The sequence below is a fragment of the Calidris pugnax genome, unplaced genomic scaffold, assembly GCF_001431845.1.
Source record: "Calidris pugnax isolate Ruff unplaced genomic scaffold, ASM143184v1 scaffold246, whole genome shotgun sequence".
Lineage (NCBI taxonomy): Eukaryota > Metazoa > Chordata > Aves > Charadriiformes > Scolopacidae > Calidris > Calidris pugnax.
The window spans coordinates 1,626,977-1,640,777 of record NW_015090989.1 but is presented as its reverse complement, the minus strand read 5'-3'; the positions used below and the strand labels follow the sequence as shown (position 1 = coordinate 1,640,777).

Below are 13,801 nucleotides of genomic sequence, written 5' to 3'. Positions count from 1 at the left end.
CCCCCCGGGCCCCATGGCTTCGGCCGGCAGCGGCATGGAGGAGGTGCGCGTCTCGGTGCTGACCCCGCTGAAGCTGGTGGGGCTGGTGTGCATCTTCCTGGCGCTGTGCCTGGACCTGGGAGCCGTGCTCAGCCCCGCCTGGGTGACGGCGGACCACCAGTACTACCTGTCCCTCTGGGAGTCCTGCCGCAAGCCCGGCAACTTGGACAGCTGGCTCTGCGAGTCGACGCTGCACAGCGGTGAGACACGGCTGCCCCGGGGCCCGACCCGGCTCCCCTCCTTCCCTCCCTCCCTTCCCTGCCGGCAGAACCCTGACCCCGTAGCCGCCCTCTGCCTGGACCCTGCCCCGACCCTCCTTCGGCCTTTATTCCCTTCCTCGCTCCCCCCCAGCCTCACCCCGATCTGAGACTTGCACTCCTTCCCCGCCGTGCCCTGGCTGCCCCGCCGGCATCCCCCGAGCCGCCGCTCCTCCATCCCCGTTCCCCCCGGAACCGTATCCCAGCCCTTTCTCGGGGTCAGCCTCTTCCCCCAGCGCCCCCGGCCGGAGCAGTGTTCGGGGGGCCCTGCCTCGCTCCCCACCGCTCCCCCTCCGGGCTCCTCGCTTCGCCCGCTGCCGCCCCGCACCGCCGCCGGGAAGAGTCCCCGGCACCTTTGTCCTCCGCGCCCCTCCCGTTGCCGAGCCGCTTCCTCCGTTCTCCTCCCTGCCTTCCCCGGTCCCGGCTTTTGCCCTCCTCATTCTCCTCATCCTCTCCCCTGCCTCCCCGGTCCCGGCGCTCGCCCACCCCCGGGCTGCGCCGCCCCGGCCCCGCTTCTCCCTGGTTTGCGGGTTGGGGCAAAGGCGGTGTCTGTACATGGCGTGTGCTGGGAGCGGGGGGGGGGGCAACCGGGAGTCCCCTTTGGGCTCGCCCCTCCGCCTGCGAGGCGGTCTGGGCTGCAGGAGAGACGTGAGGGAAAGGGGGGGCTGATTTCCTATCTGCCTCTGACTGTGTTTTCACGAAGCATTCCGAGTTCCGACTAGTTTGGATGATTTTTTGCGAGTGGCAGTTGTTCTCGTACAGTGAGAAGCTATTGGGGATCAAAGATCTTATTATTCCCCACTCCCACACCCCCCCAGTCCCCCGAAGTCACTAGCTGTGGGAAGCTGGGGTTTCCTAACCAAAACCGATTGCTATTTTGTCCCGACTGGACTCTGGCTCTCTCCATCCCCCGGGTGTGCTGTGTGTGTCTTTCTCTAGCAAGTACTGAACTTCCCAGCGCCTTTCATACTCCTTTGCCTTCTTGCCCCACTGTTTCAATTTCTTGATGCTCATTCGTTCTTCAGCTCTCTAGGTCTGTGGTCATAGACTGTTGTTAATTTTTTTTATTATCTATTTTTTTAAAGTCATTTCACTGTTGCTTGGAGTACTCAGTAAAACGGGTTGTGAGTGATATAAACAAGCTGCCTGTTGAATATTTTTCGGTGGATTTTTTTGCGGTACCGTAATTGTTTAGGTTTTCGTGGGTTGCTTTATTTACTTTATGGCTGTTAGCAACTTCTGGAGTCCCAAGAGAAACAGTGACAAACGGAGCCAGCCTTTTCCACCCCACCGCCCGCCCCGTTTTCACTCCCATCCCTGCCCTCCACACACACAGGGTTGCATGGGCTAAATCATCCGTTTGGATTGCTCTGCTCTCCGGTTGGGTAAATCATACAGGGACAAGATGTTACTTTTGGGAAAGAAGGCAAGAGCCAGACTGTGTCTTCTAGATGCTTTCCTTTTTCCTCGCTTCTCTGAAATCCTTGTATAGGTTTTGGGAAATAACTGATCTCTGAGTAGAAATTGCACAGGTTCCTTTGCTGCCGTGCTTATTTTTTTTTCTATCGTTGTGTGGAGTAGTATTTGAGCGTTTGAATGTTGTTTGGGGTATTGTTTTAAATCATGTAATGCCAAAAAGACTTTTAAAAAATTGTCGGTTTCAATCAGTTACCAGGGCATTTACACAAACTTTGGAGAGCTTTCTTTTCTTTCCCCAGTATAAATGGAAATTTATGTAGGAATGTCAGCTTCTACGTGTCTCCTTAGCAACGTGAATCCTTTGCCCCTTCTCCCTGTCTCCTGAAATAATATCCCCTTGATTGCAGAAAGACTTTTCAGATGGCTTGAATGGGAACCTGCTCCAAATCCCCCCCCGACACACACACACACACACCTCTGCACACATGTTATTGGGCTCCCCCACCCCAATCCATGTCCACCCCCCACGCATGCGTGTATACACACACACACACAAAAAGTGGGACATTAAGAAAGCAGGACAGCTTATGGAACAGCATAAAAAGACACTAATCTCTCGCGTTGCTTTGCTGGTTACCTGTCTGTTTATGGGGAGGTGGAAGATGAATGGGTGAGGATAGATAGGAATGAAATGTGGTTTTGTTTGGATACTGTGTGCTGAAAATTTGCCCTCTCCTGGTGCTTTCTTCTAGCCTGTGCAAAAATTCCTGCCTGTCCAGTTTTATTCAAGTTTCTTGAATGAGCTTTATTCATTTTCCTTAGATACTTTCCACTCTAGTGGAGCCAGGTTTCACAAGGTACTGGGGAAGAAGTGAATGATTGTTTTATTTGAGGTGACTGGAATAAACTCTTCATTTTCCTCATGTTTGGCACACAATGCTGCACTTGGAGGAGACCTGAAATACGAGAAACTGTACTGTTCTCCCTTCGCTTTCTGTGTTACAGTTCCCATTACAGTCAATGGGAAGGCTCTCTATGAGTTCACCAGGTTGGATTGGGCTCCTATTCGAGACCATTTTGTGTGCTTGCCTTAATATTTGAAGTGCACTTTCCTCCTACATCAAGAATGTAGCAAGTGGTATATTTTGGAGAGAGTGGAGAGCTCCCACAGGGAAAGCTCTTTTAGCTTGCTACTGGTGCAAGCAGCTTTGTAGCTAGCTAGCTGTGAAAAGCTGTAGCACACACAGGAAAAAGGCATCTTCACCCATGGTTTTAAGAGATTTACTTCATCATCCCTTGCAGGAGAGCACCTCAAGTGGCACCATCAAGGGCAAGCTCATGTTAGAAGCTGTTAAAGCATATTCGAGGTTTAATTAAAAACCTTTGTTGTAATTAGATGTAGGAACCCCTGACTGCTATCAAAAGGGCAACTTAGTAGCGGAAAGCAGAAGGAAATGTACAGAGCATTACTACATTTGGCTGTTATAGCAGGAAATAATCCTGAGTTTTCCTTCAGTGTTGCTGGTGTTTGGAGTATGTGTTCTTGCTTTGTTTTGAGGGCTTTTTTTTTTTTATAGCTTGCAAACAATTCTTTGCTCTTGCACTGCTTTTAAAGATGTGCAAGTACTTAATGATATTGCAAGTTCAAGTATCTAAAATAGTCAAAATAATTTTTAGGAATCTGAATATTATCTCTCAGCTTAATTTGCTTTTCTTCTTTTTGAGTCTTTAGGGTCTGTGTAAATCACCTGTTCTTTTTTTTTTTTTTTCCTGTAATTGCAAGAGCAGGAAAGGTATTCTTGCATATCCCTTGTCTACCTCTTCCCTTGATTAAATCCTAAAATTCCCATTAGTACCAACTTCAGGAGCTGAAAAACTAAAAATGTTGCTAGTATGGAAAGCTTCATGATAAAATCTTGAGATCCATCAATGCTGCTTTACAGTTTCACCAGCTGTCTGGGCATAAAATTATTTTCTATGATCAAAGCTTAACTTGGCTAATGCACAAGTTGTCTTTAAGTCAGCTGTATTTTAAACTCATGTGCTAAACTAAGAAAAAGCTTACAAGGTTTGGAGTGTTCCTTTGGTGTTTTGAAACAAAATTTTTTTTTTTTAGACCTCAGCTGAAGTGGATTATGTTTAATTTGTGATGGTTCATGTGCAGATTTATCAGGAGTTGAGAGTTATGTATGAATATTTATTTCTACCACAGCATCTGCCTAAAATTAAATGCATTCTATGTACAACTGTGTGGTATGTCTATATCTGTACAAGTAGGTATCTTCTTCCTGCAGAATTAATAACAATAAATTTGAATGTATGCAATAGACTGCAGCCATTATAGTTCTTTAAATCAAGCATATGCAAATATGATGTGGAAGTCATAAAGGGTACCGCAGAGTCTGATCAGCAGGTAAATATTGTGTATTTTGGCTTCAATTCATGTATATGCTATTCATAGAAAAGAATGGCTTCTTCGCAGCATTTCAGTTTATTGTGAAAATAGCATATATAAAAATACATTTGCATGGTTTCATGCTGGTTAACTACATTCATTCTGGTTTATGGGGCCATATGACTGTTACTTCTCAACCCGTGTATTTGTTTATGCAGCGCTCAGTTTTCTATAAGATCATTATACTCTAAGAACTGTCCATGAATGTTTCAAAGACAGAACAATCTCAAGGAAATAAGTGTAACAGAGTCTCTGTGTATGTTTAAACTTAGTGGTGAACACCATAAAGATAAGCTTAACTTATAGCATAGTGCAGTAAAACAACTTGAGTCTAGTTTTGTGCTTATAATTCTGTTTTAATTTATTCTTAAAGCATCAGAGGCTGCTCATTTGGTAGCACTTGAAGGGGTTTAACCTTAATTATACATTAGATGCAGATACGTGAATTATCATGGCTCAATAGTCTTGGATGGTATCTGCTTGTTTTGAATCTAAGGAGTTGTTCCAAGGGGAAATTGCTTAGCTCCAAAGCAGCTTCCTCATTAGAAGATCTGGATCATTGCTCAGAGTTGATGTTGACACATATTTGTAAGAAGCTCAGCAAGGCTGATAGTTTGCTATAAAATGTCATAAGAAGAACAAATGTAATTTTACTAAGTCTGAGGAAGTGGCTTATACAATGTAAGGAGCAATTAATAAAACATTCCTTCTGGTTTTGAAAACTGTAGTCTGTTGTTCTGCCTATTACTCTTTTTAATAATCATACCCAACACTTCAGCTGAAGGTGGATATAAAATCAAAAGCCATGCTACTTCAGGCTCACCATCTAAGACTCTGAGCAAGTTGATCTGACTTTGAAGTTGAGTCTGACTTGGAAATTGGCCCTGCTTTCCATGGGGAGCCATACCAGATGACCTCCAGAGGTCCTTGCCAACCGAAATTATTCTGTGATTCGTTGATGACTGATACTCTGTTTACGCCTGATGTATACCTGGCTCCTTCAATGCGTTCAAAATGCCTTGAATTTGTTAACTACTCCTTATAGTAGCCCCAGATAGAGGAAGCAGACCTTAAGAATATTCTTTTACAAATGGACCAGTTATTTTAGCTTCAGGCTTCCCAAGGCAATGCTCTGTGGGAGAGGCAGATCTAAGATACCTGTTCAGTAGTCTGGACCTTTTAGTATGATGGAGGCTACCATTTCAGCCATCCTTCTCCAATCAGCTAAGAGATGTGGTTACAGCACATTTGTGTGTAATGCGTGAGGTTTGTGTAAGTTTATCTGATCAAATCAAGAGGACCATATGTCTTGTCATTGATAATACTCTTTTAAAAATAAAAAAAAATGCAGAAGGCCTCAAAGATGATCAGAGGGCTGGAGCACCTCTCCTACGAGGACAGGCTGAGAGAGCTGGGATTGTTCAGCCTGGAGAAGAGAAGGCTCCAGAGAGACCTTATAGCAGCCTTCCAGTATCTAAAGGGGGCATACAGGAGAGGTGGGGAGGGATTCTTTATCAGGGAGTGTAGCAATAGGATGAGGGGTAATGATTTTAACTGAAAGAGGGAAGATTTAGATTAGGTAATAGGAAGAAATTCTTTACAGTGAAGGTGCTGAGGCACTGGGAACAGGTTGCCCAGGGAAGTTGTGGATCCCCCTATCCCTGGAAGTGTTCAAGGCCAGGCTGGATGGGGCTTTGAGCAACCTGGTCTAGTGGGAGGTGTCCCTGCCCATGGCAGAGGAGTTGGAACTCAATGATCGTTAACCTTCCAACCTGAACCATTCTATGGAAAAAAAAAAAATAAAAAATAGAAGACTTCTACCTTTAGTGGGTTATTGGTATTCTCTTGCTCATTACTGATTTTAAAACTGCAACGTATCCTGTTGCTTTAAGTCTTGTTTATTTAATAAAGAAGTCTTGCACTGATAAGTTAAAAGACATTCCTTGTGTTAAGAATAATGTGAGTGGTTTAAATATTTGATGAGATTTTATATTTAGAATCACGTAGGGAGTAACCTTGCCTCTGTCGCTGATTTGTGGCCAAAGACGACCACAAGATTCAAGGTAAAAAGCAGGAGATGCAGTAAAGTCTATCCAGTTGTATAGCTTTATGTATTTTTACTTGTTCCATTTCTACAATATAAGGGCCATCATTTTGATGGAAAGTACTCCTTGAACTATTTTAAATGCTAATTGTTTTTCTCAAGGAACAATGGAATGAGTTTTGAAAATGGCAAAAGATTGCCAGTTTGCTTGAAGAATATCAGTAACTGTGGGAAATAATTGCATTCCTGTTCCAGTGCAAAGTGTTCTTCCTTTTTCAGATTGCTAAAATGTAGTAGTATATATAGAAGAGGTCAGAAAAGGTGAGCTTTTCTTGAAAAGCTTGTGTAACACATCTCCCACACTTCTCTCCTAATGACATAATTCTAAGATTTCCAGGTTTTTTGAGGTTCTTGGAGTTGTGGGGGTGTGTGTTGTTTGTTTTTTCTTGAATGAATGAATATCCAATAATTAAAATGCCATAGTAGTGAGCTAATCTCAGAAGAATGCCATGTATCCAGTGGAAGAAGTGCCTGAGTACATGCTGTACTATTCTGTGAATGAATTATAGATTACATGACTTTCTGTAATACTGTGCTTGTCTTGAAGTCCTCTGTTGGTAAAAGTGGTGTGCAATGCATGTTGACTTTAGGTAATAAAATAAAGATCTATATAACAGCAGCACTTAACTCTATATTTGAAGGTACAGTTCATTTAAAGGATTTTACACCATGATTTTGGAAATACAGGCAGGCCACGTCTCACAGAGCAGCTGTACAAAAAAAAAAAAAAAAAAAAAAAAAAAAACAAACAGTATATACTTTGTATAAATAAGGAATGTAAGCTTTAATCTTCAGGAGAGATGTGTCGTGGGCAGATGAGCAAGCACCTGCTATGCTTCAAGTTGCTCATACATCTGTAACCCCTCCAGGCATTAGACCATCTTGTCTTGCAAGATCTGTCTCTGTTGTGCAACAGCAGAGTTGTTTACCATATTTTTGTTGCTTTTGTTGTTCAGAGTGATCTTCTGTAGAGACAGAAGATAAAACTTGGGGTGACGTTGGAAGGGACCAGTTAAGTAAGAGGCACTTCAAGGCAAGACTCGGATTTGGGTTCCCTCCTACCTATTTGCTCACAGACCCCACAGACTTAATTTTTATGTTTTTACAGCTTGGGTCTAGCAGACAGAAAATGTTTCAGTCCACCCTAGCGGTTAAGAAATTTTTCTGGGCAGTGGGAGCAGAGGTTCAAGTCTGGAGCTGGGAAGCAAAGACCTTCCGGTTTCTGAGAAGTTATCTGGCCCCTGATGTAGTGCAGATAAGGAGGTGTCTGACTTCCCTCCTTTAGTCAGCTGCCATCGCTAGCCATTAGCATTCTGTGTCCCAGCAAGACATAGGTAGACCCAGGTTTGCCCCAGTTAGCTGTTTTTTGGACACATCTCTCTGCTTGTTCTGTTCTTTGACTGTCTCTAAATGATGCTCTTCTCAGCATCGGGAACACTCAATCATCCTACAAGTGTCTTGTACAGTAAATGGAGAGTGACTGATGCCTTCTGTGGAGCCTCTGAATTGCTCTTAGGAGCTACTTAGGGATTTTGGCACCCAGTATAAAATGCTCAAATTTCTGTTTGGATGTTGTCAAAGTCTGGTGAATTAGAGCTGTGAGAGGGTCTCACTCTTAAATCCACGTGTGTTGTGCGGGACTTGGGTTATTGAGGGCTTTGTCCCACATGCTGCTGTGTGGATGAAGACCAATTTCTTAGGTAATAGCTCAGTACATAAATCTCCTGTTGAAGCAGAAAACAGTTTTTTCTATTCCACAAACAGCTTCTTTTTAAGGTATCTGTGACCTCACATAGTTATTTCATGAGTTCGAATTCATGACTTCCAAAAGAAAGCCTTGGTGTAGTGTGTTTGAGTTCTGTTTTAGGGAAATTATGCGTTCAGCTACAGCTGGCTAGTTCCCACAGCTCTGGTAACGCTTTTTAGGTGTCTGACTCAAGGATCCACACGCACAAGTAATTTTCATACTTTAGAAAAATCTTATTCTCAAGCAGTAAAATAAAAAGAAAATATAAATGCCCGACTATCTGTGCAGCAGCTAGCAGTAATAAGCATGCTATACAAACTGACAACAAGCAGAAGATACTTATTTATTGTGATTTTTGTACAAGGCTCCACTGTAGAAAGCTGTGTCTAGACCAACTTACTGGGGGTTTGGTATGGATCCTACCAGAAAGCGCTTCTCTCTGCAGTGTGCAGAAGTGTACGCTACGGGGTCTCAAAAGACTGTGCTTGTGGTGCTGGGTCTACAAGAGCAGAGGAGTATGGACCAAGTAACCTATGGACACTGGGTGTCCATATGGACACTTCCCAGCTTTAGCCATTATCCCCTTCATCCAGAGCAGAAGTCATCTGAGCAGTTCCTTAAAAAATCCATCATTTTGGTGTAGGTGAGGTTCCAAAGGAGTGACTTCTCTGTGGAATAATTTAAAGTGAGAACTGAACAGTGATTGCAGTACTTAACTTTACCTTGATATTTCCACTGAATTCAGTGGAGCTGGGCCTTAGACAGAAGTCTGTGCATCTGATTGTGCTGAAGAAAGAGGAAATTTCACTGACTGCATGACAAATGCAATTTTAGAAACTAGATTCGACCTTTGTGTTCTTATTTAATCACGACACTTTTTAAACTTTCATTGGCTATTTGATAGTTAAGTTGATGAGTGTTTATGAACTTAGAAATAGTTTTGAATACGAAGTAATTATGATTAGCTATGTTATTTATCTTAGTTGATTGTTATGACATTCAGTGGGTTATATTTAATTTTCTGTGTTCGCGTGCCTCCACTTTCTATGCTTTACTCGACACGTTCTTTCAAATTCATTATTGTTGAATTTGAATGCTATATTACAATTTCTAAGAATATTTATTGGCTGAGGGCAGGTAAGTGGAAGCTTTGCAATGAAACAGGAAAACTAACCTAAGAGTAATTTTCCGTTTTGTTTCTTACCATGGTTTTGTTTAGTGCTGGAAGGTCAGTCATTACCTTCATCATGTAACAGCTGCATGTATTTTCTTACTTCAGCCTCTGTGAGAGGACTTGGTGGAGAACCATTGTTTGAAAGAAAGGAATGCTTGATTGTTTCTTAAGAGACTAATTCAGTTCACTTACATCATTTGAAAGGGCCACATACACAAATGTTTCAAAGACTCCACAATACATTTTCATGTCTACCACTTTTTCTGTTGTGGAATACCATGTAGATAAAATGTTTGATTTTGAGGGAGCGTGCTGAAAACATGAAATCTATGACAATGACAGGCTCTTGCATTGCTCTTTCTTGTGTTAACAAATGACCTATTTATTAAAATAAACATTTCAGAACTTTGAGATGTTTTCTTCTTCTTCTATGGCTTTTCCTGATTTTATCCCAGTACTGAAGTATTATTTTGCCTAAGAAATAGAGCAGATAGAGCTGCTTTTAATTAAAAATGAATATACAGCTCAAAGCCTTAGGTCATTTAATTTTAGGGGGAGGAAGGGAGGAAAGTCACATATTTCAATGTGCAATTAACACTGTGATTCTGTATCATTAAGAAACATGCAGAATTTCCAAAGAGCAAGGAGACCAAGCTATCCTTACAAAAAGGCACTGACTTATGTATGAGGCATTAACTGAAAAGCAACATTAACATCATGGTTTGGGGGTTTGTTTATTTTTTCACTGAAGATGGTAATTTTAATAAATTTTACACCATTTGAAAAAAAAATGTGTTAAGTAGCTAGCTTCCTATTTATATATATTTTCAAATACTGACTTCTATATCCCTAAACTAATAGGCAGATTATTATAATAAAAAAATATGCAAACACTATCATCCCCATTGGAACTGCAGTATATATTTCCCATGGCCATAGACATTCTGATGCTTCTTGTGCAGTACAAAAACATGTTTGGATTTTCAGACCTAAAAATAGTATATATTAAGTGAGGCTTTTCATATGAAACTGTCTTGAGTTAATACATTTTAACAATTGTTAAGTAATTCTAGTTGTTCAGATTGGTCAGGTGGCATTATCAGTGTAATTCTTAACATATTGCTAAGATCGTGAACACTGAGAAAATCTGAAGTTCTACTTTCTGTTGATGCTACAGTTATAAACCAGCAGAGCAACTTAATTTGGGCATGACTGTGAGAAGACAGGGCTTTTGAAAAGTTATTTGTAAGAGTGCAATTTTACAGGTTCCTAACTTTTTTCTTAGATAGTGTATGTGTAGTGTAAATCAACTGTAGTGATGGTCAGTGAAAAATACTGATGTACATTCTTAAAGTGTACGCAGATTGTGTTTTGAATCCAGGAAATTAATCATGATTGTCTGTAAGTCCCATTTTGCTCATGTTTCTGCACACTTTTATCTCTATGAGAACAAGCAGCTTCAGTGAACTGCTGAGGCGATTGTATCGAGTCTGGTAACTTACTTGCAAGATTGGTGCATGCCCGGAAATGGTGCAAGTATATTTTGGATACCCTAAAGTAGGCTTATGATGTTTATGTTCTGTGTACCAGCAGCACTATGTAACAGAGCAATCTGCTGTTCCCATTTTGATGCTGTGTGTTATAAATCACTCTTGGGTAGTCCGAGAAAAACTACAGATTTTTATTGTAGAAAACTGTGTTTGCTGTATGTGGTTATATTGTTGTAGCTATCTAATTTACAGGGAGTTCTTCCTTTAGAGGTAGTGATTCAATTCTCTTTGGATGTTTCTTTTCTTTTCTGTGAAGTCCAGTGGCCTGGATTTTTTCTTAAAAAATAATTAGTGGTCAGTACAAGGGCCGTGCAGAAGGTTTTATTTCTTTAATCCAACATAAGCTTTATGTTGTCACCAGATCAAATGTCTTTCAGAATTGAAAGTTAAGATTTTTCTAAGATAACAAGGAGATTTAAACATGTAGTTTCCATGGTAGTCAGTATAGGAAAATTCAGTCCAGTAGTCTTTGTGCACTGAATGTCTGACTTTCATGATGTTGTTTAACCAGAATCCTTCTCAGCTGCAGCTCAGGGTAAAGGCTGGTAGCATTTTATGCTCCTGTAAAAGAGGCTGGAGGTAAAATATAGGGGCAATTCCAGACATCGTGGCCCAGAGCACAATGTTCAATCCCTGATCCTCAGCTAGCAGTGAGGAACATTAATACCCTCAACTTTTTTGCTATCGTCAACATCGCTGAGTAGGTTCTCTTAGTCAATTAATTAATTTTGTTTGTCAGTTCTTTTTTTAGTTGGGAGTGTAGGTGTTTTCCAACACTGCTTTGTCCTTCTACCTCCCACATCATTACTATAGTAAGGTAGTTTGTTTATTTTTTAACCTTTCCCAAATCCATAGATATATCTGCTGTGGAAGCTACACTATATTCTAACCCCGCACTTATATCATCTTTGCCCTAGTTATTTTCACTTGTTTTGTGGTTTTGGAAAGCAATAGGATACTCAACTTTTTTTCCATTTAGTTGAAAGGTGTGCAGCATTGGAGTAGCGTTTGCAGTAGATTTTGGTGTCTGATCAATGTGAAGATAACATTCACTATTTTATTATTTGTAGTGGCTTTCAAAAAATCTTAGTTTCTGAGTTTTCCCATCTGGCACTTTGATTTATTTCATCAATTTTGTATGGCTTTTAACTTTGGGGCCATATGGATTTATGTGTCTAGTCTTTGTATCTGTGTAATTTTCTAGTGCAAGGATTCCTTTCATGTTGTTCCAAAGTGGTCCATTCTGTTTATTTATTTCTGTATTTTATATCTGTAATGCACTCTGATATTGGAAGAATACTTTCTAAATCATCAGTACACTAACCACTTGGTATTTCTGAAGGATCATGGCAACATTAAAAACCACTCTTCATAACACTGCCATCCATAACTAAAATTGTATTTTCATCCCAATAATAGTAAAGTAGTGGGACACACGGCAAATTGATGTTAGAGATTGCATGCTGAAGCCCAGAGAAGGAGTTTGTTTGTCAGGCTTGGTGTTTGGTCCAGTAAGAAAACAAGGAGTTAAAAGAGCTTGGAAGGATGAGTACTTAGTAATTAAAGTATTAGTAAACAACATGCCTGGATTTCTAAAAAGAATGAAAATAAATGCGCCTACTTGCACAAACACACCTTTAAAATTGCTTTCTCATTTATCAATGCTTTTATAGCTTTTCTATTCCCTTTCTTCTTTTAATCTCCTTTGTCCCTTTTCATATAGTATATGAAGTCTTTGTGGTGATAATGACTGCCAGCCTTCCATTCCCAAACCTCACAGCTGCACTATCAGTATCTTCAGCAGATTAGATCCCTCTTGAAACTGGATGTACTGTTTTTTAAATGACTGAATTTCACTCTTTTTTTGAAAAGAAAAAGTGGGGGTTTGTTGATGTTCTTATTTTAGTAACTTTAGGATCTCTAAATTTATTTTGGAAATAATTAATCTTACTTTCTTTGAGCTATGTAACACATTCAGCCATTTTATTCTGAATATCGTATGTATTGCTAGTTTTTTCAAAGTAATGAGATTAATTAGATCCATAGGTCCTTTTTCCACAAGCTGACTTCAGATCATCTTCCTTGAACTACTAAATAGGAGTCATCAACAGTAAAGAGTGATCTGAACATTTTTCTTGATGCCCATTATTGCAGAGAGATGAGGTCTTAAATACTGTTTTGCAAGGAGAGACAGCACAAAGCCTGTGCCTTTTGAAAATCCTACAGATGCTTTTAAGTTGGATCTTTGATGCTGTATAGACTTGTGATGGCCATCAGCTTGCTAATGGATGTGGTATAAGACAGCAAGGATGTCGTTTGTAACTGTATCTGTTAATTATGAAAATAAGTAGGAAATATACTGGGTGAAATCCAGAAGTTGCTTTTGGGGGAAGAAAAGAGAAACTGACTTAGGTAACTGACGTTTTAAAATGAACTTCAGATTTGACCCGGTCTACATCTAATGATCAGTACTGGCTTTAGAAGGGCTTAACTTCCACCTTTTTTTAGTATTGAACAGGATTTGTTTTTTTTATTCCTTTGAGCATCTTCTTCCTTTACCTTAATTTTGCTATTCTTATTATGAGGCCTTGGGTACTTCCCAGGTGACGTGTGTATATGATAAGCCTCCGTGCCTTTCCCTTCCTGTGTCACCCTAATCAGCTCAAGCAGAGGTTTGACTTTAATCTGTGAGAAAGTTACAACTGACTGGGGGTCAGCTAACACACAGTAGCTAATCCGGACCTGGCCTCAATTGCTCATTCTAAATTGGACAAAACCAGGGGACCAAATTATTCAGTCTTACTCGAGCCAAAAATCCCAGCGAGGCCAACTAAGCCTTGAAAAAGCGTGGGAGGTTGCGGCACTTTGCTCCTGAGTTGTATCTGTTGTATAAAGGTGTTTCACTAATTAGGAGAAAAGGAATCCAAAGCCTACTTGTTTATTTACCTGAGCCTTGATGCAGGCTCTGCGTTCCTCGTATTCTGCTGTTTCTGCCTATGGGCTTGTTTTACTGAAATTGTATTATTGTTTTTTTTCTTTCTCTTCCCCCCCCCCCC

The 13,801-nt window shown here is 40.9% G+C and overlaps 1 protein-coding gene across 1 annotated transcript in view; it reads left to right on the top strand.

Moving 5' to 3' along the window:
• Window positions 1-6: 6 nt before the first annotated feature.
• TMEM47 (transmembrane protein 47) overlaps window positions 7-13,801 on the top strand; it is a 22,543-nt gene continuing 8,748 nt past the window's right edge. The window contains exon 1 of the mRNA XM_014954069.1: window positions 7-239. Coding sequence (XP_014809555.1) covers window positions 14-239 — 226 coding nt within the window. The 5' untranslated portion in view covers window positions 7-13. The remainder of the gene's footprint in view (window positions 240-13,801) is intronic.